Genomic DNA, 27,301 nt, shown 5'->3' with positions numbered 1-27,301 from the left:
TGTTGCAGTGTGTGGGGGTACAGTGAGGTTGGGGGTGTTGCAGTGTGGGGGGTGTCAGTGAGGGGGGGTGTTGCAGTGTGGGGGGGTGTCAGTGAAGGTGGAGGGTGTTGCAGTGTGTGGGGTTACAGTGAGGGTGGGGGGTGTTGCAGTGTTGGGGGTGGTGTCAGTGAGGGTGGGGGGTGTTGCAGTGTGGGGGGGTTGTCAGTGAGGGTGGGGGGTGTTGCAGTGTTGGGGGTGGTGTCAGTGAGGGTGGGGGTGTTGCAGTGTGGGGGGGTGTCAGTGAGGGTGGGGGTGTTGCAGTGTGGGTGGGTGTCAGTGAGGGTGGGGGGTGTTGCAGTGTGGGGGGGTGTCAGTGAGGGTGGGGGTGTTGCAGTGTGGGTGGGTGTCAGTGAGGGTGGGGGGTGTTGCAGTGTGGGGGGGTGTCAGTGAGGGTGGGGGGGGTTAATCAGAGGCCTGTGCAGCAACAGGTGGAAGTGTCCGCTCAGCTCCAGGCCCCATGTCACTGAGCTCCCGTTTAGGGGCCTGATGGTCCAGCTGAAACAGAAACCCTGTGGGGAGTGGGGGTGAGGGGGTGAAGGTGAGGGTGGGGAGGCTGTGAAAGGCAGACCAGGCTGGAACACGCCCCAATCAGAGAGAGTCCAGGTCCATCAAACACGAATCATGGTGAAGTTTCCAGGCCCTGCTTCAGTTACTCTGAATTACTATATAACCCTGGATGTCGTGCAGGATCCGAGTGAACCCAGATTGACCTATTTTGCAGCAGTGTTATCACACACCTCGGGAACAGGCAGCACTTGAACTCAGGCCTCCTGGTCCATAAGTAAGGACATTACCAGTGCACCAGAAAAGGGGCCTTTTGTTTTTTTTTTGTTTATTTTTTTCATTTTTCTTTTTAACCCCCACATTCCCACCTAACTGCGGTGGTGCTTATTTTTCCCCAGCACCCATGGTGTGTGTGTGTAGGTGTGAGACACAGTGAAAGACACAAAGTGCACGCATCTTTATTCAATTTCCACCACCAGGAAGATAGGAAAACACCCGGGTGGCCAGTGACAAACACTGCCCTTCACATCAAAGGGCAGTGCTGTGTGATCAAAACAGTGAAGGGGAGGGTAGGGACTAAATCAAAATAGAGTTGGAGGGAGAAATGATGCACTCCACTCCCTGCGGCGCCCACCTCTCCCTGAACAACTCCAGGGTGTTGGTCGACACCGCGTGCTCCTTCTCCAAGGACACCCGGGCTCTAAAAGGGGCCTTTTGTCTTTTTTTTTTTTTTTTTTTTCTTTCTTTCCTGTTCTTTTTTTCTTATTAACCCCCACACTACCACCTAAGTGCGGTAGTGCTTATTTTATCCCCAGCACCCATGGTGTGTGTGTGCAGGTGTGAGACACAGTGAAAGACACAAAGTGCACCAATCTTTATTCAATTTCCACCACCAGGAAGATAGGAAAACACCCGGGTGGCCAGTGACAAGCACTGCCCTTCACAGCAAGGGACAGTGCTGTGTGATCAAAACAGTGAAGGGGTGGGTAGGGACTAAATCAAAATAGAGTTGGAGGGAGAAATGATGCACTCCACTCCCTGCGGCGCCCACCTCTCCCTGAACAACTCCAGGGTGTTGGTCGACACCGCGTGCTCCTTCTCCAAGGACACCCGGGCTCTAAAAGGGGCCTTTTGAGCCACATTGTCCAATGTGACGTTTACTCAGTCCACCTGTTCCCTATTGGAACATTAACGGTGTCTGACTTCATTTGAGGATGACCAATTAGCAAGGACTGATTGAGAGAAGGAGGCACCTTGTGGATTTATTTCCATCCTCCAGCTCCTGGCCTGAGCTGAGTCTGCAACTGATGAGCTGCTTGTTTGAGTGATCAGTGTTGGTTGTGAGGAAACATCCCAGAGTGCAGTCACGCTCCCAAAGGGCCTGAGGGGGAGGGTGGAGTGGGGAATACAGGGCTCTGTGAGTAACTAGAACATTCTCTTTCTGTTACTGTATAATGGCCACACTGAAAGGAGCTGTGGACAGGAATTTGGATATCCTCCTACAACTGAGTGAAGTCTTCTCCCAGAGACAGGAGCAAGGTGATTGCTGCTCACTGGGTTTCTGAGTTGCTGGGACTGGAGTGAACTTTATAAACTTACTTCCATAATGTGACATCAGGACTAAAGCTGATACTTAATGCTCTGTGTTACAGTTTGCTCTGACTGACTGACTAGGGCTGTAGTGTTGGTGTGGAGTTAGATAGGGCCCATTCTAGGTAAAAACTACAGGTTTCTTTACTTATTAGTGAAATTCTTCATGAGAGAGACTAGGAAACTCTTTTAACTGAATTTGAAGACTCGGGTTCTAATTTTACATCAGGAGATTATGTCTAAATAAATTGTCCAATATCTGAGGCCTACTCTCTGTCTTTCTGATCTGTGACCCTAATTGAACACTGGGGAAGCTTTCTCCCGAGTTTTGGATTCCGACACCTTCACTGAGTGAGTTTGGTGTTCTTCTATTCCTGATGAAGGGCTTTTGCCTGAAATGTTGAGTTTTTTTTTCCCCTGCTCCTCAGATGTTGCCTGACCTGCTGTGCTTTTCCAGCACCACTCTGATCTAAACTCTGGAAAGTTTAGCCTTTTAGCATGTTCTGGATGAGAAGCCGGGAACTGAACTGTCTTTTAGTCCCTGTCCCTTGTCTGGGCCGTTTGTTCTGATGTGTTGCCCTCTGTTTCCAATTTCTGTGACTCTGCCAAGAGTTGAGATCTCTGCACCAATCCAGCCCCTGTCGATTGCAGATGTGCCTTTTGTTCTTATGGGGTCCAAGTTCCAACACTCCCTTCAGTTCCCCCTCTGCTCCTCACAAAACTCCTTATTTTAGACCAGCCCTTTATTTTCCTAACCACATCCCTCTCTGATCCTGACAATCCTGCTAAACACTCCATCCCTCTGGGTTTGCTCCATCCCTTTCAAATTGCTGTGATTTTTAAAAAGACCAGCCCTAGTCGTTGATCTTCGAAGACGTGGGAAGTTTGCTGACAAATCGAATCTTGTTGCCTTGTAGCTATGTTCCAGTTGGCAGTGAACTTCGAGAGCTGCAGGAAGAAATGGAAGTGCACAGAGGAGCAGTTTGTGACCTGTCAGAGTCAGCTGGTTAAGGCTGAGCTTGAGTTGACAGCTCTCAGGGTGAGGTTTAAACATGCCTGTAACCAGCTGGACGTGGAGTTGAGGAGGAGACACAAAGCCGAGCTCGCCTGCGAGCAGCTGGTAGGAGTTTGGGGAAAATCTGGGAGCTCTGAGATGATTCCATCATTAACTTCCAGCTCAGTAAATTGAGCTGTGTCAGCTTGAATGATTTGAATATGTTTATTGTTGGTTTAAGACCATACAACATAGGAGCAGAAGTTAGGCCATTCAGCCCATCTAATCTACTCCTCCATTCAATCATTTAAGATTTGCAACACCCAATTTCCCACTTTCTCGCTGTAACCCTCAATCCCTTTGACAATCAGCAACCTATCGATCTGTTTTAAATATACCCCTTGCTGGGAGAGTGCCAAAATCAGTCTTTTATAATGGAGAATCTGAGCATTATATTAACCTGTTAATGTTGTCATGATGACCATGTTGGCATGAGCCAGTGTGAGCCTGTTCCTAGTGTTTCAGGGCAGTTTTTTCTAGAGTGGAATCTAAATCCCACAACTGAGTTAAAGTTTGATCTAAGTAATCAGTCTGGAATTGGAAGTGAACCTCCTGGAAGGTGACCGTGCCCAGGCTGGTTAATGGTTTGTAATCTAACTCCTTCCCTGTTGAGCTCTTGCCCAGAACGCGGTCAATATTTCCACTTGAGTAGTTATTCAGAGTAATTTCCCAGAAAGTACAGATTAATCCATTTGAACAGCAGGTAGTAAGTGAGGTTTTAGTGGGTGAATAAATGAATAGGTATTTGATGTTTTGAAATAGTTTGCCATGCAAACTGAAGAGAATGCAACGGGTGTTTTATGTAGATTCTGTGCTGTACGTTTCTGTGTTCTATGTTCTGTTTAAGTTGAGAAATGTCTGAACAGACAATCCCCACTCAGTCCCTTCCAACTGCTCAGCCATTAGACTGGATAGTGTCTGGTCTCCCTGCTATAGGAAGGTTGTTGTTGTTGTTGTTGTTGGGGTGGTGTGGGGTGGGAAATCATTGTCTAATTTAATTGAGGATCTTTGGTTTTTGAAACCATGACCCCCCAGTGATAGACCCCTTCCCCAAGCACAAACATCCTTTCACCATTCACCTCGTCATGTCCCCTCAGACTCTGTTTCCTCTGACCCCTCAACTCCAGAAGATACAAATCTTTCCTCTGACAACCCACCCTCCATTCCAGGGATCAATCTGATTGATCATCTCTGAACTGCTCCCAATACATTAATATCCTTCCTTTTAAAATAAGAGACCTGCACTCACTCTGCCAGCTGTGGTCTCACCAATCCCTTGTATAATGGATGTGTGACCTCCCAACTTGACATTCAGTTCTCTTTTCAATAAATGATAAACCTGTAAGCCTCCCTGATCACTCACTGTCCCTGCAGACTGATCTTCTGTGATTCCTACACTCAGACACCCAGATCCCTCTGCATCTCTGAGCTCTGCAGTCTCTCACCGTTGAGGTAATGCTATTTTAATTCTTTCCCCTGGACAATGTCCCACTTTCTCACAATACAATCCATTCGCCAGGTCTGTGCCCACTCACCAAACCTGCTGATATTCCTTGAGGGTTCCTCGTGTCCCCTCACATCTCCCTTTCTGATCTGTGTTTGTGTCATCGGTAAAGTTAGCTCCATACCTTCAATCCTTCACCCCAATCCTAGCTCTAGCACTGACCCCTGGGGCACCACCACTCGGGACACCCTGCCCGTCTGAAAAAGACCCAGATATTCCGTTCCCTGTTAACCAGCCAGTCTTCTATCTCCAGGTCAATGTTACCCTGACACCATCAGCTTCCGATTTCTGCAATAATCCTCAGCATGGCACTTTGCCTTTGATCCCCCTCTGGTTATAGATCACACTGGTTCCAATACAAACAGATTCCCCTTTAAAACCATGCTGGTTCTCTGAACATGATATGGCATCTTAGTATTAGCTTCTCGCATTTTCCCAGGATAGGCGTTAATCTAACTGACCGGTAGGTTGCCACTTGTTAATTGAAGAAAGAAGTTACATTTGCTATCTTCCAAATTAATGGGACTTTTCCCCAAATCTTAAATCCAATGTGTCAAATATGTCTCCGCCTTGCCTTAGGGGTCAAAGGGTATAGGATGAAAACAGGAATAGGGGACTGAGCTGGATGATCAAACCTGATCAAACTGAATAGCAGAGCAGGTTTGAAGGGCTGAATGGCCTCCTATACTGTTTGCTTCTGGGCCTGTGGTTGATCTGTGTCTCTCTCATCCTGGTGATTGTACGTTGCCCTCTGTGTTCTGCTGTGATTCTCTTGTTGCAGGAACGCAGGCTGCAGTTGGTCCATGATGTTCTGAAGAGTGAAGCTCCCGGCACAGCGTTGCACAGTGAAGATCGTCAAAACCTCCTCCAAGCTCTGGCTGCGCACACTCAGCCTGAGCGACAGGCCCACACCAGGTATGGTCTCCACTCTAACATCCCATACCCCCAAACCAGAGGCACCTGACATGTCAAACAATACTTACCTGTTTGGGATGTGGACGACAGTGGGTGAGGCCAGCACTGATGACCCTTGGCATCAAGGGGTAGTGGTGGCAAAGTGGTCATATCACCAGACTGGTAACCCCAGAGCTCCAAGGTGGGAACATTACCATTCCAGTGAGCAATAGAATAACTTAACACAAACTAACCTAAAGCTGACCGTGTGATCAGTATCGATTGTTGGTTCACTGCTTCCTTCAGTAAAGGAAATTTGCTGTCCTTACCTGGTCTCGCCTGTAGAGTACATGACTCCAGACCCATAGTAATGCCCCGGGGCAACAATAATCACTGGCCCAGCCACTTCCTGTAAGTGGATACGTAGGTTGCTCTGGGTTTGGGGATTTGAAGCTGTTATCGGAGTGTGCAGTGTCTGAGTGACCCCGAACTCTCCCAAATCCAAACCTGTTACTGGTCACCTTTCCCATTCCACAAATCTCCCTCCATCCACCCTCTTCCTGCCCCTCACTTTGTACATTTATAGCCATAGCCTTCACTTCACCTCAAGGTGCTCTGTTGCTCAGTCAGTGATCTGGAAATAACCAGCTGCCCGGCCCTGATCAGCCTCACCTGAATTTGGACGTGTGCTGACCACTGACTGGAGACGTTAGCGAGGTTCGGATGCTGCCTGTCTGGGAGTGGGCCCAGCCTTGTCTTCAGCACCTGCTGGGTCGTGTGGATTGAACCTTTGTTTTTACCAAAAATGACTGCAGATGCTGGAAACCAGATTCTGGATTAGAGGTGCCGGAAGAGCACAGCAATTCAGGCAGCATCCGAGGAGCAGTAACCTTTTTGGTGCCATTCCTGTCCAAATACCATGAGCAGATCAATCATTACCCTGATGTGCTTCATTGGGAGGTGCTATAGAAATGATATGTCTGTGTGTGTCTGTCTCTCTCCCTGACCTGCTCCCATCCTGTTTTCCAGGCTCCAAGCTGTTGATGAAACAGTGACCTCCAACATCTCCTGTTCCAGCATCAGTTATGACCGGACACGTGACGAGATGTTGGTCAGTCAGTGCTGGGGAGGGGAGGGGGTGAGGGGTATTGGTGGCCGGAGGGGTGGGGGGAGGGTGTGGGTGGTTGCCGTCATTCAGTGTTGTAACCCTCCCTCTGCCCCTCTCTGAGGAAAGTGTTCTGAAGTAGGGGTATAGGGGATAGTCCTGGTTGTGTTGAGGCTAGTGGGGGCGTTTCCAGGTCAGTCTCAAGGGGTTAACATGTCTCTTTCCTTCTATAGGATTTGAATATTTCTGCAGTGAAGCCGGTAACAGCGAAGATACGGGACAAACGGGTAAACAAGCAGTAACTCTCCTCTTGCTGTGCTGGTTCTGTCAGATGGAAACCTGGGGCTATCCACCTTGAGATCTCTCTCACTCTCTCTCTCTCACACTCTCTCTCTCTCTCACTCTCTCTCTCTCTCTCTACAGCGTTCCAGCCGTGTCCTAGTCGATCGCCCACCAGTTGCTCCGAGGAGATCCCGCTCTCGCTCCTTTGACCAACTTGTGGATTGTGTGGGCTCCGCACCGGTGAGTGGGCCTTTTTATTCCTGGGCGCCTCTCTCTAAATCCCTCCTGCCTGGGTATAGGGGAGGGAAAGGGACTGAGGTTACAGCACGCTGAGGGTCCGAGACAGGGACCTGTGCAGGAGAATACTTTCCAGCAGTATCCTGATCCAAGCTCTGGATGATCATCCCAGACCCTAATCCATCGAGTGAACCTCCCCTTCCCTCACATTCTCAGACAGTACATTCCAAACCCTAACCCCTCGAGTGAACCTGCCTCACTCACGCTCTCAGACAGTACACCATTTTCTCCTGTCTTTTTTTTTTGTTTTTACCAACTAACTTGAATCTGATTTTCCCCATCAAGGAAAACGGTTTCTCTGTTTACTATCCAGAGCCTTCATGGTTTTAAAGAGCTCGATCAGGTCTGCCCTGAGCTACCATCTCTCTAGGGAGAACAGACACTGTTTCTTGTATCTATCCTCAATGAAGTTTCTCGTCTCTGGAACCATGATTGAGAACCCTTCCTACACACACACTAACATTAACGTTCTCCTAAAGCGTATTACCCACAATGGGCACGAGACTGTAACTGAGGTCTAACAAGTATCTTTGACAAGTTCAATATCAATAGATAGGATGGTGAAGAAGGCGTCTGGTATGCTTTCCTTTATTGGTCAGTGCATTGAGTACAGGAGTTGGGAGATCATGTTTTAGCTGTACAGGACATTATTTAAGCCACTTCTGTAATGCTGTGTGCAATTCTGGCCACCCCATCAGAAAGATGTTGTGAAACTTGAAAGGGTTCAGAAAAGATTTACAAGGATGTTGCCAGGGTTGGAGGATTTGAGCTATAGGGAGAGGCTGAACAGGCTGGGAAATGACCTTATAGAAGTTTATAAAATCATGAGGATAAATAGACAAGGTCTTTTCCCTTGAGGTGGGGAGAGTCCAAAGCTAGAGGACATAGGTTTAAGGTGAGAGGGGAAAGATTTAAAAGGGACTTAAAGGGTAACTTTTTCACACAGAGGGTGGTACGTGTGGATTGAGCTGCCAGAGGAAATGGTGGAGGCTGGTATGATTACAACACTTTTTTCAAAATCTATTTTACAATAAAAATATATTTTAATTAATATTACAAATACAAAACAATTCAAAACTGTACAAAACAAAGCCAAGCTGTACTCGTACAAATGTATGAATCTATAAAAGACCAACTAAATACAAATAATTAATTAATAATAATCAGGCTCAGTGAGACAAAACACTGGCTCTCTGCCATTGAGAGCATTAATTTACACACACATACATTCGCAGGTCCCCCTCTGGGTATTCAATTCATAAAACCCAATCGGTGACAGACTCCAGGTAGTCCAAAAAGGGCTGCCATGTCTTATAAAAATTCTCCATTTTATGATACTTGTCAGAAAATCTAAAGGGATATGCTCCATAACTATCTAATGCCAACAGGACAAACCTGGAGGAATTTCAAACACCCAAATAGAATATTCTTTCTTGCGCAAAAAAGTAAGGATGTTGACAATTACAGCATTTAAAAAGGCACCTGGATGTGTATATGAATAGGAAGGGTTTGGAGGGATCTGGGCCAAGTGCTGGCAAATGGGACTGGATTAGTTTTGGATGTCTGGTTGGCATAGACAAGTTGGGCTGAATGATCGGTTTCCATGCCATACAGCTCTGACTCTGTGGGTGTGTGTATTAATTGGCTGTGGTCCAAGCAAGTTGTGGTTTTGTCCAAGTTTAGTGTTTCTCGAAGTTTTCCCACTCCTGAGATTAAACGGAGTGACCTTTCATTGCTGGATGTAACTGTTGCATGGTTTTGGAAGCAGTTGAATGTTTGTAACTCTCTGGCCTCATTGTTAAATCCAAGCAGCAGCAGAAACATGTGACTGACCAAAATATCTGCCACTTCAATTGGAATCACTGGTCACTATCTCTGGGCTTTTGGAAGTTACTGGGAGTAGATGTAGGCCATTCAGCCCATCGAGCCTGCTCTGCCATTGACGGAGATCACAGCTGATGTGAATCCTCCTTTCCACTTTCCTTCCTTTTCCCGATCTCACTCACTCACTCACTCACTCACTCACTCACTCACTCACTCACTCACTCACTCACTCACTCACTCACTCACTCACTCACTCACTCACTCACTCACTCACTCACTCACTCACTCACTCACTCACTCACTCACATGTATCTACTGACCCAGTCTTGACCGCATTCTAGACTAAACAATTCCAGTGTCACTAGCTCCTCCCTCCCTTCCTTTCCTCCCTCCTCATTTTGAAAGGCACTATATGAATGCAGCCTTTTTTCTCTCCCCCAGGGCAGTGATACAATGGATGGTAAAGCAGGAAGTGAGGGGAAGGTGCATCGTGACTCCCCAAGGGGATTGGCTTGTCACAGCCATGCAGACTGGAACAGACGGCGCCTCCTGTTGGAAGGTCTGTGACACAAGGTGGTTGGGAGATGAAGGGATTCTGGGAACCACAATCATTCCAATTTGATTTCTCCTTTCACCAGCATCTGGTCCAGCGATTCCTCCAAATACCAGCACACTTTTCCAAACTCCTGCATGGCATACTTCTCCAGCCCCACCACAAATCTTCCCCTCACTCTCCAGCCTCTGTCTCTGTGTTAAACCTGACCCTGCCCCTCTTCCATGTTCACCTCTGAATGATCCTGGGTTCTGGATCCCCACTGACTGGGAACATTCTTCCCACATTTACTCTGTCTACCCTAAATAGAATTTGATAGATGTCTATGAAATTACACCTTCCACATTCTCCGAACCCCCATTGAATACAAACCCAACTAACTCCATCTCCTCTCCTTCAGCTCCACCATCTCAGGACTCAGTCTGGTAAACCTTCACTGTACACCCTCCACAGCCAGCCCATTCTCCACCCCCATCCCTCCCCCTGGTAAGGAGAACATAACTCTCTACCCAGTATTCCTGGTGTGGCCTGACCAAGGCCCTGTCTGATTGCAGCCAGATGTCCCTGACAGTGTACTCAAATTGTCTCCCTAAGAAGGACAACATACAGTTTCCCTTCCCCTCTGCCTGCTGTACTTGTGTGCTTACCTTCAGTCTCTGGTATACAAGGACACTGAGATCCTGTGACACATTCCCCTCTGTTTATTGATCCCTGTGGGACTCTGATAATCACTACCTGCCATTTGGAAACTGACCAGTTTTATCCCTACAATGTCGCCTGTCTGCCAACCAGTTTTCCATCTACCTCAATACATTACCCTCCAATCCCACATGCTTTAATTTTACACAAGAATCTGTTACTTGGAACTTTGGACTTTCAGAGTTTTTGACAATGGATGTAATCCATTGGGTCCCCTCGATCAAGTCTGTTAGATCTTTTGAACGGTCATTGATTTGCGAAGCATGATTTCCCTCTTGTAATTCTGGGCTGACTCTCACCTGTACACGACCCCTAATTCTCTCTGCTCCAATAACACTCTGTGGAGGTTAATGTCTCTGACCTGACTGAACACACAGCTTCACCTGGAAACTGAGCCTCAATCCTTTCAGAGGGGAATAAGGCCCCCACACCAAAGTGAATGAAGTGGGTTTGTGGCACATGCTCTGATATTGGGGAGATGTGAGGGTTAAGGGAAGCTCTGCGGAGTGACTGACTGATTCCTCTCTTACAGACCAGATCCCAGAGGACCACACTGTGGGGAGTGGGCACCAGCTGGTGACTGCCCCAGGTCCTGTAGCACCGTCTCCTGACCCATTCTCAACGCCGGCGAGTGCCCCCAAGAGCAGGCCGCACACCTTCACCTCCAAAACGGTAACTGCAGGGAAACGGCAGTTTGGCGGGGGGGGGGGTCAGTCACCCAGAGGCTTCAGTGACTGCTCTCGGGAGAAGGGTTCAAATCCCATTACAGCAGCTGCTGGAGACTAAATTCCATTCTTAATGTCTGGAATTACAAACTAGTTTGATTAAATTAGAATGGGCACATTTACAATGCAGACAGAGGCCATTCGGCCCACTGTGACCATCCCTAATCGACCAAAAATTATTTTTCTTTTCCTCCTCCCCCAGCACCCCCCCCCCCCCCCCATCCACCTAGCCTCCCAAAACACCCAGGTTTTTATTCACTGTGATATGGATTTTGCTGGCTGGCCAGTATTTATTATCCATCCCTAATCAGATTCCCAACAGTGTAGAAAGAGGCCATTCAGCCCATTGAGTCAGCACCAACATTCAGAACGTTATCCCACTCAGTCCCAGCATCCCACGCTATCTGTGTAACCCGCATTTCCCACGATTAACCAGCACGTCTTTCAACTGAGGGGAAACTGGAGCAAACCCACGCAGACATGGGGAGAATGTGCAAACTCCACACACTCTCTCAAAGGTGGTATTGAACCCAGGTTCCTGGTGCTGAGGCAGCAGTGCTAACCACAGCCACTGTGCCAACCTTGAGAAGGTGGGGGTGAGCTGCCTTCTTGAACCGCTGCAGTCCATGTGCTGTGGGTAGACCCACAATGCCCTTAGGGAGGGAATTCCAGGATTCTGACCCAGGGACACTGAAGGAACGGCGATATATTTCCAAGTCAGGATGGTGAGGGGCTGGGAGGGAAACGTTCAGGGGGTTGTTAGATTAGATTACATTACAGTGTGGAAACAGGCCCTTCGGCCCAACATGTCCACACCGACCCGCCGAAGCGCAACCCACCCATACCCCTACATTTACCCCTTACCTAACACTACGGGCAATTTAGCATGGCCAATTCACCTGACCTGCACATCTTTGGACTGTGGGAGGAAACCGGAGCACCCGGAGGAAACCCACGCAAACACGGGGAGAATGTGCAAACTCCACACAGTCAGTCGCCTGAGGCGGGAATTGAACCCGGGTCTCAGGCGCTGTGAGGCAGCAGTGCTAACCACTGTGCCACCGTGCTGCCCACATGGTGTTCCCATGTATCTGCTGCCCTTGTCCAGGAAATGGCTGATGGAATTCAAAGTGAGCAAGTGCGAGGTCTTGCACTTTGGAAAAAGAGAATACAGGCCTGGACCATTTTACAAATGGTGAGAATTCCTAAAGCCAAAGTACAAAGGGGTCTGGGCGTTCTAGTCCAGGATTCTCTGAAGGTAAACGTGCAGGTTGAGTCTGTGGTTAAGAAAATAAATGTAATGTCATTTTTGTCAGAGGGTTGCAATGTAAAAGCAGCGACGTGCTTCTGAGACTCTATAAAGCTCTGGTTAGGCCCCATTTAGAATAGTGTCCAGTTTTGGGCCCACACCTCAGGAAGTATTTACCGGCACTGGAGCGTGTCCAGCGGAGATTCGCACAGATGATCCCTGGAATGGCAGGCCTAACCTATGATGATTGGCTGAGGATCCTGGGATTGTGTTCATTAGAGTTTAATCTCTGACAGTGAATGGAATCCTGAGCAGTTGGAAGTAATTGTTTCTCTCTCTCATTCCCCAGATCATCATGCCGGAGACCTGTGTTCCCTGTGGGAAACGGATCCGGTTTGGGAGAATGGCTCTGAAGTGCCGCAGCTGCAGCATTGTTGCCCACCCGAGCTGTAAGGAGCGGTGCCCTGCCATTTGTTCACCCAACTTCACCACAATCTCTGTCAAAAACGGTGAGGTATGGACATCAGGCAGAGGTTTCAAACCCCACTCCCCCCTTTGCTGTGTCTGTGGGTTTCACAATGAAATAGCTCCCTGCAAACACTAACTGCTAAACATTGACCCTCCAATGAGGAGATTCTCAAGCAGAGAGAAGCTGATCTTGAGGAATATCAGAGAGGGAAGGAATGGAGACAATTCATCAGCTGATCACTCGGGCATGGCCACCGATTTGTGCAGTGATTTTAAAAATGAGCCCTCCCAAAAACCGGTCATTGCCAAACCCGACCATACTTTAGGGTACAGGAGTTAGATATCGTTCCTGGAGCTAGAGGAAGGAAAGACAGCAGGGGCTGGGAACGGGGGACTGAGTGGGATGTCCAGCTGTGAGTGGATTGAATGGTGAAGCAGACTGAAACAGCAGTCAGCTATTCAGCCCGACGTTTCCGTGGGTGTACCCGAGCTCTGACGTTTCAAATACACATGACCATTCAACACAAGATGGGTACAGCAGTGACATGAAGTCCCTGGATGGCCATTCCAGAACCCCAAACTCATATTCTGGGGCCATTGATTTGAATCCCATCAGCTTCAGTAATGCCTTTGTGGGTGGGGTGGGGGCAAGGGTTGTAGACCGAGGATGCTCCAGGGTTCCAGTAACACTCCTGACCAATCGGTTTCTGATCACTAACCTGGTGGTTTTGTTTTTCAGGGAGCTGTTGGAGATTTTGCCCCCCAGACTGTTCCCATGATCCCATCTCTTGTTGTCCACTGTGTCAATGAAATTGAACAGCGGGGACTTCAGGAGGTGAGCAACGCTTCTCTGAAAATGAGAGCAGCGAGATCTGTCTGGATTAACCACAATCCCAAAATCTGCAGTCTAATTGGGGAGGGTTTATATCTAGAATAACTCACTGCCAGCTGTACTTGTTACAGTCTGGAGCCTAATCAATGGGTTGGGGGGGCTCTGTTTTGTACCAGTGGGAGGGGTATTAACTGAGGAGTGGGGTGGGGGGATTGCTACGAGAGACCTATTCCAGGGTATAAGCAGTCTGTCCATATTAAGAAGACAGAGCAAGCCTGAGGTGCTGTTCATTTGGATACTGTCTGAATTGGTTGAGAGTTGAGGGGCAGTGTGTGAGACTGGTGTGGCTGTTATTCTAACTCCTTTGTTTCACCCTCTTTCTCCCCCCAACCACCTCAGCCTGGCATTTACCGGGTACCTGGTGGTGAGCGGCTGGTCAGGGAGCTGAAGGAGAGTTACGTGCGAGGGAAGGGTCTCCCTTTACTCAGCCGAGTCTCCAACATCCATGTGGTGTGTGGGCTACTGAAAGACTTCCTCCGAAAACTGAAGGAGCCGCTGGTGACATTCAAACTGCACCCAAGCTTCATGGCACTGTCAGGTAGGCACACCCCACCTTCATGGCACTGTCGGGTAGGCACACCCCACCTTCATGGCACTGTCTGGTAGGCTTATCCCACCTTCCAGAGCTTTCCAGCAGCTCTGGCTCCTGACTTCCTGTCCTCAGAAAATTCTGGGGGTTAAGGCTGGAATGAATGGATTTTATTAGGTCGGGGACAGAGTGCACATTGGAAAATCCCACAATGGGAGTTTCCGGTTTGTGGGGTCTTGGTAGTGGGAGGATGGGGAGGTTGTGGCCTGAAGGTTTAAGACCCAGGACAGGCCCCTCTTGGGGCCATTTCCCACCTGGGCCTCCTTTTTGTGGCTGAGCCCTGTCACCAGTGTCACCCTGTTCAGGGTGGGGGCAGAAGTTTCCATCTGGACGTCCCTCTGGGATCCCCTTCCTGTGTTATGTTTTGCCCCAATCCCTTTAAGGTCTTGCCCCTTCCCTTCCCCCATCTTTGCTATGGGCTGCTGTGATTGGTCAGGGTGTGTTTTGCACACTGTGCTGTTCTTTAGAATGTTTTGTGTCCTCCATATTGCCCAGGAGAGATTGTTGGGGTCTGGTCTTGGCTTTGCTAAGTCTGTATTCATTTTTCTGAAATGACTGCTCAGTATTTGACCTGGAGCGTGGCTGAACAAAAAAAATGGTCTTTTATCTTGCAGTCATCAGGACAGTTTGCAAGAATACCAAGTTAAAGAGAACCTACTGTTGTAAGCATTTAGATTTTGTTTGGTACTGAACTGATCGGCTGAAACATTATCCTGGAGAATGTACTAGCTCCTGATTGACAGTTAATTGCCGAGCTCAAGCTTTGGTAATTCGAGACCAGCAATAAAATACTTACCCACCCCATGAATGAATTAAAATTTATTAAAAGTGAACCCAAAATGGATTCACTTAAGGAAGGAAACCTGCTGTACTGACCAAGTCCTAATCTGATTTTTGGGTTTTTTTTGGCATTCTGATTTGATTTATTATAGTAGTGTTCCCAAATACAGTGAACATAGAACATAGAAGAATACAGCGCAGTACAGGCCCTTGGGCCCTCGATGTTGCGCCGATCCAAGCCCACCTAAACTACACTAACCCACTATCCTCCATATACCTATCCAATGCCCTCTTAAATGCCCATAAAGAGGGAGAGTCCACCACTGTTACTGGCAGGGCATTCCATGAACTAACGACTCGCTGAGTGAAGAACCTACCCCTAACATCAGTCCTATATCTACCCCCCCTTAATTTAAAGCTATGCCCCCTTGTAATACCCGACTCAATACGCGGGAAAAGGTTCATACTGTCAACCCTATCTAACCCCCTAATCATCTTGTACACCTCAATCAAGTCACCCCTAAACCTTCTTTTCTCTAGTGAAAACAGCCCCAAGTGCCTCAGTCTTTCCTCATACGATTTTCCTTCCATACCAGGCAACATCCTGGTAAACCTCCTCTGCACCCGTTCCAATGCCTCCACATCCTTCCTATAGTATGGCGACCAAAACTGCACACAATATTCCAGATGCGGCCGTACCAGAGTCTTATACAACTGCAGTTGTAAAGCTTGTTTTTGTTTTTGTGGGCAGTACAGGCAGATCCTAGTAATCAGAACATACAGATCATAGGGTGCTTAGAGCAAGGAATACAGATCACGCCTACACCGGTGATGCACAAAACAAGATCAATGTTATTTGAAAATAGCGAGTCCCTTCATCAGTCTAATAACAGCCAGGAAGAAGCTGTTCCTGAATCTGCGGGTGCGTGTTCAGGCTTCTGTACCTTCTGCCTGACAGAAGAGGTAATAGGAGAGCATTCCCGGGGTGGGAGGGGTCCTTGATGTTAGCCTTTCCATGGCACGGAGCCATGTAAATGGAGTCTGTGGATGGGAGGGTGGATTCTGGGATGGTCTGGGCTGTGCACACCACCGTCTGTAGTTTCTGACAGTCCTGGGCAGAGCAGTTACCGTCCCAGGCTGTTAGCACCCAGAGAGAATGCCTCCAGTTTTACTACAATGTTGTTCATTGCAAATGGCCACAGGCCAACTAGGACCAGCACAATGCAGCTTTTTCCAAATGTACCCATCCAAATGCCTCTTAAATGCTGCAATTGTACCAGCCTCCACCACATCCTCTGGCAGCTCATTCCATACACGTACCACCCTCTGTGTGAAAAGGTTACCCCTTATGTCTCTTTTATATCTTTCCCCTCTCACCCTAAACCTATGCCCTCTAGTTCTGGACTCCCTGACACCAAGGAAGAGACTTTGCCTATTTATCCTATCCATGCCCCTCATAATTTTGTAAACCTCTATAAGGTCACCCCTCAGCCTCTGACACTCCAGGGAAAACAGCCCCAGCCTGTTCAGCCTCTCCCTGTAGCTCAGATCCTCCAACCCTGGCAACATCCTTGTAAATTCAAAGTTTGTGCGAAGATTTGTAGCTCGGGTGCTCGTTGTTGTGGTTCTGTTCGCCGAGCTGGAAGTTCGGGACCTGGTCTGTGTGTGGCTTTCCTGTAAACCATGAAAGTAACCACCCCAACACACACAAACGAAGCTGCATCAGGACACTATTCAAAAGGGCCACAACACACTGCAGTACACCAGAACTGCAAAAAGAAGAAGAGGAACACCTATACAAGGTATTCGCCAAAAACGGATACCCGCACAACTTCATCAACAGATGCCTAAGAAAGACAACGGAACGAGGACATACCACAACCAAAAGGACTAGCCACACTACCATACATCAGGAGCATCTCAGAACTGACTGCCAGACTACTGCGACCTCTAGGACTCATAACGGCTCACAAACCAACAGCCACGCTCAGACAACAACTCACCAGAACGAAGGACCCAATACCCAACATGAGCAAAACTAATGTAGTGTACAAAATACCATGCAAGGACTGCACTAAACACTATATAGGACAAACAGGAAGACAGCTAACAATCCGCATACATGAACATCAACTAGCCACGAAACGACACGACCAGCTATCCTTAGTAGCCACACACGCAGACGACAAGCAACATGAATTCGACTGGGACAACACTACTATCATAGGGCAAGCCAGACAGAGAACAGCCAGGGAATTCCTAGAGGCATGGCATTCATCCACAAACTCCATCAACAAACACGTCGACCTGGACCCAATATACCAACCACTACAGCGGACAGCTGAAACTGACAACCGGAAGTGACAGGGACAGACCACTATAAATACCGGAGGAAACATCAAAGAAGCGCTTCGCAGGAGGCTCCCAAGCACTGATGATGTCGCCTAGCCAGGGGACGAAACGTTTGCAACAAAAACTTCCAGCTCGGCGAACAGAACCACAACATCCTTGTAAATCTTTTCTGAACCCTTTCAAGTTTCACAACATCTTTCCAATAGGAAGGAGCCCAGAATTGCACGCAATATTCCAACAGTGGCCTAACCAATGTCCTGTACAGCCGCAACATGACCTCCCAACTCCTGTACTCAAAAGAAAGCATACCAAATGCTGCCTTCACTATCCTATCTACCTGGGACTCCTCTTTCAAGGAGTTATGAACCTGCACTCCAAGGTCTCTTTGTTCAGCAACATTCTCCAGGACCTTACCATTAAGTGTGTAAATCCTGCTAAGATTTGCTTTCCCAAAATGCAGCACTTCGCATTTATCTGAATTAAACTCCATGTGCCACTTCTCAGCCCATTGGCCCATCTGGTCCAGATCCTGTTGTAATCGGAGGTAACCCTCTTCGCTGTCCACTACACCTCCAATTTTGGTGTCATCTGCAAACTTACTAACTGTACCTCTTATGCTCGCATCCAAATCATTTATGTAAATGACAAAACGTAGAGGACCCAGTACCGATCCTTGTGGCACTCCACTGGTCACAGGCCTCCAGTCTGAAAAACAACCCTCCACCACCACCCTCTGTCTTCTACCTTTGAGCCAGTTCTGTATCCAAATGGCTACTTCTCCCTGTATTCCATGAGATCTAACCTTGCTAATCAGTCTCCCATGGGGAACCTTGTCGAACACCTTACTGAAGTCCATATAGATCACATCTACTGCTCTGCCCTCATCAATCTTTGAGTTTTTTGATGAAGTAACAATCAAGTTTGTGAGACATGATTTCCCACGCACAAAGCCATACTGACTATCCCACATCAGTCCTTGCCTTTCCAAATACATGTAAATCCTGTCCCTCAGGATTCCCTCCAACAACTTGCCCACCACCAAGGTCAGGCTCCCTGGTCTATAGTTCCTTGGCTTGTCCTTACCACCCTTCTTAATCAGTGGCACCACGTTTGCCAACCTCCAGTCTTCCGGCACCTCATCTGTGACTATCGATGATACAAATATCTCGGCAAGAGGCCCAGCAATCACTTCTCTAGCTTCCCACAGAGTTCTCGGGTACACCTGATCAGGTCCTGGGGATTTATCCACATGTGACCGTTTCAAGACATCCAGCACTTCCTCCTCTGTGTAATCTGGACATTTTGCAAGATGTCACCATCTATTTCCCTACAGTCTATATCTTCCCTATCCTTTTCCACAGTAAATACTGATGCAAAATACTCATTTAGTATCTCTCCGTTTTCTGTGGCTCCACACAAAGGCCGCCTTGCTAATCTGTGAGGGGCCCTATTCTCTCCCTAGTTACCCTTTTGTCCTTAAGTGGTTTTATATTGTGTGGTGTGGCTGTCATTGTTTTTGTGAATGAACTTCTGTCAGCCCCCAGCTCCCTACCCTGCCATCTACCTGCTCACTGCTTCATTCTGCTCACTCCCACCCCCCCCTTCCATGTCTCTTTCCATCCCCCCCCTTTGTGTCTCCTGTAGATCTCTCCGATGAGCAGAGCAGCAGGGAGTTGTGTCGAGCTGTCAGCAGCCTACCCCCAGCTAACCGTGACACACTGGCCTTTCTCATGGTCCACCTACAGAGGTAAGGACCCTCTGATCAGAAACTGCCCGGCGGCCTCCGTCTCCCTGTGAAAACTCCTCCCAATTCTGGTTGGGGCCCACGCACGGGTCCTTCTCCATCACCGTCTGGTTCCCTCCATCCCCACCCCCCCTTCCTCCTTTTCTCCCCCACCCAACCCCCATCTCTTCCTCCTTCCCCCTCCCCCCCCTCCTCCTTTTCCCTCCCCCACCCCCCTCTCTCTCTTCCACCCCCCCACCCCGTGTCTCTCTCTCGCGCGCGTGCTCACCTCCCCCCCCCCCCCCCCCACTCCTCAGCATCTGAGCTTCACCTACAACACAGGCTAAGCAAAGCAGTGCACAGCAAGATCCCAATGAAGCCACTGTAAAATGAATGATCACTTGGATTGGTTTGCTGAGGGATGCAGTGAGGGCTCTTTAATACTGACATCCCAACATGGAGACTTCATGGGCCTGACCTCTCCAACCACCCTGCCCCTGAGCTGACAGCACACTGGCTGTGGTTTGGTGGCAAGGCCCCAATCAGGGCCCGGGCTCTGACCCCACAGCTGCCGGGACCTGCTCATGTAGTGGGGAAGGGGGTGGGTGGTGGTGGAGGAGAAAGTGGGGCATTGACTTGTTGACCAGTCTGTCTCCTGTCAGGGTGATGGAGAGTCCAGGATGTAAAATGGACAAACAGAACCTGGCCAGAGTTTTTGGCCCAACCATCGTGGGTCACTCCAATCCTAACCCCAACCCTCTGGAGGTCTTTGAGGACACCAAACGGCAGCCAAAGGTCAGTCTCTCTGCCTTTCCGCGTGGGTCTCCTGGAGGCTGGACAGTGTTTTGGTCTTCACATTGTGAGGAATATTTCCAGGTTTCAGATTGCTCCCTCCAAGGTTCAGCTGAGCTCACCTTTGCTGAAGGGTGCTGTGCAATGGTACCACCTGAAGACCATTCAGCCAATCCTCTCACCCCTTTCAAGGAGCGCTCTCGTTAGGCCCACTGTCATCCATCAAAATCCAGCCATGTTTTGCTTTGAGCTGCGACCCCAGTGACAGGAGCTGCCTATGTTTAGATGGGACCCTCCCACAACTCACTGGGTGGGATGTTACACCAGGTAACACTAGCTGGCCATTTCAGATTGCTAGCCCATCAGAACAGCTGCAGAGTCACTGATCTCTGACCCTGGTTCCAGTACACACCATTGAGTTATACCGTACAGCAGGGGCCCTTTTAGACCATGGAGTCTACACCAACAAAATCTCTTTACACGAGTTCCCCTCTTCCACACTAGGCCCTAGCCTTGAATGGATGAGCACTTCAAATGCCATCCTTTTTTTTTTTTGGAAGATCGAGGTTTCCTACCTCGACCCTCCAGACGATGCATTCCCAGACCATCCTGGTGAATCTTCCTCCAGTGCAACCCCATTGTGTGGGGACCAGAACTACACACAGTTCTCCAGCTGTGGTCTAACCAAAGTCCTGTACAGCTCCAACGTCACCCCCCTGCTCTTGTAATCGATGTATCGACTGATAAAGGCAGGTGTCCCATCTGCCACCGTACCCACCTTATTACTCTGTCCTGCCACCTTCAGGGATCTGTCGACAAACTCCCCAAGATCTCTCTGTTCCTCTGAGCTTCCTCGTGTCCTCCAATCATTGAGTACTCCCTTGTCTTGTTCCTTCTTCCAAAGTGCATCCCCTCACATTTATCAGGGTTCAGTTCTATCTGACAGTGACCTGGCCATCTGACCAATCCGTTTACACCCCCCTGTAACCTCTCACCTCCCTCCTCAGGCAATCGCCAGCCAAAACTTTCAAACTACATTCTCATCTCCATCATTTCTGAATATCATGGTCTGTAAGTTTCTCTGGTACACCACTGCACCCCAGGCTCCGGTCACAAATCCCACCACCTACCACCACCCTCTGTCTCCTGGCATTGAGCCTATATTGGATCCCTTTACTTTCTCTCTGATCAAAAATCTGTTAAAGTCCACCTCCAATATCATCAATGATGTCAGCTTCACCTCTTTCTGGGAAGAGAATTCTACTTCAAACAACCTAATGAAGACAGTTCTCCCTGTAGATTTTACCCTGTTGCAGATGGCTGTGAGCAAAACCTGCACTTTGTAAACGTGAAAATATAAAATCCTACATAAGCAGACACACGTCTGCTAGCTGGGATTTGGCAGCAAGTTGACTTTGGTCTCTGGATCAAACCAGGGAATGAGGGGTTAAGGACAGATTGCTCCATAATCTAGCAGCCAAACTCAACCAGGATTGACGAGAACAAGAGTTGGAGCAACTGATGTGAAGACGTGGCAGAATGATTTATGGTTTAAAATGACTGAGGGCTGATGGGATTGATTTGAGAAACTAATCTCCTGGGGGGAACACCAGGAAACAGACCCTCTTTAATTTAAATTAGCTGCCCTGAGATGATGGTAGCAACAAGTACACTTGGCGCAGAATAAGATTTGAACACTGGAGGGAGCATTACTCTAATTCACTGCATCTGAACCATTACTATCTCTCTATACACTGTATTCAAACCCTTTGCTAAAGGCAGCTCTGTATTGGGTGTATGGTCCACACTCCCTGTTGGTCACTCTCCTCTCTGCCATTCCAGTCCAAATTGGTTCCCGATGTTTTGTTCAAATTTTGTCACTGACTGGTCCCAGCATTTATTGCCCGTCCCTAGTTGCCCCTTGAGAAGGTGGGGGTGAGCTGCCTTATTGAACCGCTGCAGTCCATGTGCTGTGGGTAGACCCACAATGCCCTTAGGGAGGGAAGTCCAGGATTCTGACCCAGTGACACTGAAGGAACGGTGATATATTTCCAAGTCAGGATGGTGAGGGGCTTGGAGGGGAACTTGCAGGGGGTGGTGTTCCCATGTATCTGCTGCCCTTGTCCTTTACAGTCAGCTTTTCTTTAATGCATGGAAAAGCCCTTCAGGCCTCTGTGTCCATAACTGTCATTAAGCATCTATCGTTTTGATCCAATTTTCCAGCACTTGTCTTGTACCCGTGCATGTTCCACTATTTCAATTACTCCACTAAATACAACTAAAGCGTGTCTGTCATACAGCATAGAAACAGACCCTTCAGCCCACCATGTCTACACTGACCCACAAACATCAAACTACACCGATTCCATTTTCTTGAACCTGGTCCATAGCTGTGCCTTGGTGTTTTAAGCAGTGTCTAGGTGAGCAGTTAAATGTTGAGTATCTGTTCCCACCATCCTCTCAGGCAGCACCTTCTGGGTGGAATTTCTACCACCCTCTGGGTGGAATAATCCTTCCTTCAAAACTGCTTAACCTCCCCTTAACCTTGTGCCCCCTGGTCTTAGACATATCTGCCTTGGGGAGGGTAGGTTCTTGCAATCTACACTGTGCCTCTCCGAATTGTCTCCTGCAGTTAGATTTCCCCCCTCGGCCTCCTCTGCTCAAGGGAAAACAATCCCAGCCTATCCAGTCTCTCCTCATCACTGAAACGTTTCAATCCCAGGCAGCATTCTGGTGAATCTTGTCTGCATTTTGGGGACTGTCTTGAAGGTTCCTGCCTCCATGTTTTATTTCAGGCAGAGGTTTCCACAGAGAAGGGGGTGGAGAACAGATGGAGAAATATTCTGAAATCTCTTCCTTAAAGCCGTCGTACCTGGTTATTGACCCCTCCACTAAGGGGAAACGTTTCTTCTTGCTCTTGTAATCAATGTCTTGACTATTTAAGGAAAGTATCCCACAAGCACCTTGTCTGCCTCTCCTACCCCCTTCAAGGATTGATGAACAGTCACACCCAAGGTCCCTTGATCATCTAGTTCCAAGGGCCTTGCTGTTCAACATATATTCCAGTATTTTGTTAATTCTCCCAAAAATGTATCAATTTTCAGGATTAAATTTCATTTGTCACTGTTTACCCAGCTGACCTGCCCACAACATTGTGTTGAACATAATGCCAAATTAAACTAATCCCTTCTGCCTGCCCTTGGTCCATTTTTCCCCATTCCTTACATATCCGTGTTTATCTGAAAGTCCCTTAAATGCCCCTATTATATCTGCCTCCACCATAATCCCTTGGCAGCACATTCCAGATCTCTACCACTTTTTTTAAAACCTTGCCCCTCACATCTCCTTTGACAACGCCCCCACCCACACCCCCGACTAAATACATGTCCCTTAGTTTGAGAGATTTCAACTTGTGGGGGGAGGGGAGGATTCTGACCATCAACCCTATCTCTGCATCTTATAATTTTGTAGATTTCTATCAAGTCTCCCCTCAGCCTCCACCGCTCCAGACAAAACAGTTTTTCCAGCCTCTCCTTCTAGCTCATGCCCTCTAACCCTGTCAGCATCCTGGGAAACCTCTTCTGCAGCATCCCCACAGCCTTCCCGTCCTTCCTGTGGTGTGGTGACCAGAATTGAATGTAAAACTGTGTGGCCTAACCAAAGTCTGATAAAGTTGCAACAAGTCATCCTGACTCTCGTACTCAATTCCCTGACCAATAATGGCAAGTTTGCCACACACTGCCTCTACCATGTGATCTACTTGTGTGGCCACTTTCAGGCAGGTTGTAGTAGAAGGTTTTCCTCCTCACTGATGGTACACCCCCCCCCCCCCCCCCCACAAGCTGAGATGGTGGTGGTCATGGGTTTGAAAAGTGCTGTCACAGAGTCAAGGGGGCTCTTATTTTAGCCCAGTATTGTCCCTGCCCAATGGGCACACAGCAGAGGATATTTTATTTATTTAGCTTGGTTTTTCTTTGATTTTGCTTGTTTTATTTTTATTTTGGCCCCTTGTGGTCCCTGCCCAAAAGAAGAGTGTTCTCTTTCTGTTCATGCCTTTTTCAGAGAGGGAGGTGCTGTCTGAGGTATTTGATGACATTATTGTAGGTGGGGTCAGCTGCTCCCTTCCATTGAAGCTGTTGCTGGTTAATATTCTCTTCCCCAGGTGGTGGAACAGCTTCTATCGCTACCCTCTGATTACTGGAGCCGGATAGTCCCTGTGGCACCCAGTAACAGTGAACCAGCTCCTACCTTAACTGGTGAGAATGCAGTTTCTGTTTATTACAGTGGAAATGTTCCGTATTAGGCCCAGGTCCCTGTGTGAGGAAGAACAGGAATCAATCTCCAGCACGGCCAGGCTGGCAGTGCTTTAGGCAGACAGGGTGGGAGAAGATGCCCTCCCCTATGTGTGGGGAACGCAGGGCTCTGTTGAAGGAACTTCACTGCATGATTTGAGCAGGATTGAAGCCTCATTGGTATCCACACAAGATGACCAAAATGGAGCAGATCTGATGGGAAGGGTTACCCTCGGGCAATGTCTTGAATGTTAGCATGTACTGACTGATCAGAACAGTTCAAGGGGAGTCCATCCATCTTGCCTCAATCAGCTGTTGTCTACTGGCTCCAGACACCCAGGGTTTGGGGAAGATCAGCTGTCAATGTCTCCAACACAGCAGCCTGGTATCCATGGCCTGGCTTTACACCAGAGACTCTCTTCCACTGCTGGCAGAGAGGGTGGGAGATGATCACAGAAATGTCACTGGCCAAGTGTTTGAGGCCAGGCTAATGCTCTGGGTCACCAGTTCATAATATAGATAAAATATAATTCATGTGGAATACAAAACTGACATCAGAGGTGACTGTAACTCCCATCAATGGTTCGGGGCTATTAGGGATGGGACCCAGCCAGTGACTGTCATGCCCCTGTGAAAACTGAAAACAGAAAATGAAGCTTTTGGAAATGTAATTTAAATGTGTGCAGTTATAGGAAACTCAGCCAATTTGTGCACAGCAAGAGCCCACAAGCAATGCTCAGGTTAGAACTGGTTAAGGATAAATCTGGTTCATAACATCAGAGACTGCTCTAAGAAATGGGCTCCATTCTGTATTTCTGTGGGAGGGCTGACCAGTCAGAGGTCAGGTTTCTCCTGATGGATTGGCCTTTGACACTGTCAGGCTCCCTCAGCACAGCCCTGGCACAAAGACTGTTTTCTCTCTCGTGTGCTCGCTGTATGTCAGTCAGGAGACAGTGCCCAGTCTTCCCATTGCTCCCACAGTGTAGGATGCTGTCTGTTCTTCCCCTTCCCTCTGGGGCAATTACCTCTAACTCCTCCTTCTTCCCCCTTTTTTTTTGTTAGGGCATGTGTTTAAACCGTTGACTTCCCCGGAAGCAGCCGAGATCATGAATCGATCTCCTGGGTGCTGGATGGCCCCTGGGATCCTAGCGATGTGAGTACCTGCTGAGGAGTGTGGGGACTGTGTGTAGGAGCTGATGGTGTTGCTAATGTCTCTCCTGTTTTGTGTTGTAGCTCTGGAAAGATATTCCCTTCACCAACACTGTGAGCTAAACCAGAAGCGAGTGAGAAACTTGTCAGAATCTTCGCTGAATGTTCACAATGCCCCCTCCCTCCCTGCACCCCTCCCTCCTCTCCACATCCAGTCAATATTGTCCCTTGTTTTTGGGGGGAGGTTGGGCTGGTGACCAGTTCTCCCCATCCCTCCCCCAGCATGCTCCCTGAATAAATTGGGGGGGGGGGGGGGTAGAAAATGACTCCTTACCTAACCTTGAGGTTCTCTATTTGACCCAACAAGTTAATGTAAATGGACAGCTCTGGGAGTAACTCTTTTGAGACTCTGCTGAATGTTTTGGAATAAAATGTTTGCATTGATCAATAACTCGCCTGTCTCCTTTTCAAAATGCCATTTCTGTAGTACAGCACAGTCAATTAAATTTGAACCATCAGTGACCAATGTTTCAAATCAAATTTTGGTGTGGTTCTGTACTGGAGCTTTAGCTGGCATAATCCAGGCTGCACCTGACCTCTCTGATAGAATACACACAAGGGGCTGAATGGCCTACTCTGTTCCTGTTCTTTAAAGAGTGAGGACAGCCAGGAGGGAAGGGCGCTACCCATCTCAAGGGCAAATAGGGGAATAACTGATCCAGTCAGTGAATCCAAAGTTTTCAAATGACGTAAAGTTTAGTTCCATTTGTTTGCTCCTTCCTGACGCTCTCTAAACCTTCCCCTTGCTGTCTGTTTTGAGTTTCTTTTGAATATGTGACTATTTAAGGTAAAGTCACCATAGTCCTAGAAGACCACAGTTTTAGATGCTACTCTCCTTTTTATACAGTTGTAGAACAGTACAGGCCCTTCACCCTTAATGCTGTGCTGAACATTAATCTTAATCTAAGATCAACCTAACCTATACTCCCCTCAATTTACTGCCATCCATGGGCTTGTCCAGCAGTTGCTTAAATATTCCTAATGTCTCTGACTCTACTCCCACTGCTGGCAGTGTATTCCACCCACCCACCACTCTCTGTGTAAAGAATTGACCTCTGACATCTCCCCTATATCTTCCTCCAATCACCCTAAAATTATGATCCCCCGTGGGGATTTCTGCCCTGGGGAAAAGTCTCTGGCTATCTACTATCCATGTCTCTCATTACCTTGTACACCTCTATCAAATAACCTTGCTGCTTCCTCTGCAGTGTGAAAAGCCCTAGCTCACTCACTCTCTGCCTAAGACATGCCCTCAAACAAACCAGGTAACATCCTGGTAAATCTCCTCTGCACCCTCTCTAAGCATCTACATCCTTCTGATAACCAGGTGATCAGAACTGAACACAATATTCCAAGTCTGGTTTAACCAGGGCTCCATAGAGCTGCAGCATAACCTTGGGGCTCTTAAACTCAATCCCCCTGATAATGAAAGCCAACCCACCATAAGCCACCTTAACAGCCCTCTCAACTTGGGTATCTATTTGAGGAATCTATGCATGGGGACCTCAAGGTCTTACTGTTCCTCCACATTGCCAAGAATCCTGTCTTTAACCCTGTATTCAGCATTCATATTCCACCTTCCAAAATGAATCACTTCACATTTATCCAGGTTGAACTCCATCTGCCACTTCTCAGCCCAGCTCTGCATCCTGTCAATGTCTTAGTGTCGAGGGCTGTTGCAGGCTACAACATCTACAACACCACCGACCTTTGTCATCGGCAAACTTACTAACCCACCCTTCCACTCTTCATCCATGTCACTTATTAAAAACTACAAAGAACAGATCCCTGTAGGACACCACTAGTCACTGACCCCCAGGCAGAATACTTTCCATCCACTGCCACTCACTGTCATCTTTCGGCCAGCCCTTCCTGTACCCAGACA

The 27,301-nt window shown here is 48.2% G+C and overlaps 2 protein-coding genes across 2 annotated transcripts; both read left to right on the top strand.

Moving 5' to 3' along the window:
* Positions 1-3,052: 3,052 nt before the first annotated feature.
* LOC122551858 (rac GTPase-activating protein 1-like) lies at positions 3,053-14,535 on the top strand. The gene is made up of 10 exons (XM_043694399.2): positions 3,053-3,253; positions 5,473-5,606; positions 6,615-6,696; positions 6,924-6,977; positions 7,114-7,212; positions 9,535-9,652; positions 10,878-11,017; positions 12,669-12,833; positions 13,527-13,622; positions 14,019-14,535. Exons 1-10 carry the CDS (start codon positions 3,053-3,055, stop codon positions 14,283-14,285), a joined length of 1,356 nt encoding a protein of 451 aa, XP_043550334.2. The 3' UTR covers positions 14,286-14,535.
* Positions 14,536-14,863: 328 nt separating this feature from the next.
* On the top strand, positions 14,864-25,601 carry LOC148149690 (rac GTPase-activating protein 1-like). Its single transcript, XM_087988580.1, has 6 exons — positions 14,864-14,930; positions 19,045-19,147; positions 19,786-19,918; positions 24,078-24,171; positions 25,270-25,360; positions 25,441-25,601. The coding sequence occupies exons 1-6, from the start codon at positions 14,864-14,866 to the stop codon at positions 25,472-25,474; spliced, it is 522 nt and encodes a 173-aa protein (XP_087844706.1). The 3' UTR covers positions 25,475-25,601.
* The last annotated feature ends 1,700 nt before the right edge of the window (positions 25,602-27,301 follow it).

This window comes from Chiloscyllium plagiosum, unplaced genomic scaffold (genome assembly GCF_037043375.1).
Source record: "Chiloscyllium plagiosum isolate Xiang-an unplaced genomic scaffold, Cpla_swu_hap1 HiC_scaffold_7, whole genome shotgun sequence".
In the NCBI taxonomy this organism is placed as follows: domain Eukaryota; kingdom Metazoa; phylum Chordata; class Chondrichthyes; order Orectolobiformes; family Hemiscylliidae; genus Chiloscyllium; species Chiloscyllium plagiosum.
This window is presented reverse-complemented; position numbering and strand designations above follow the sequence as displayed.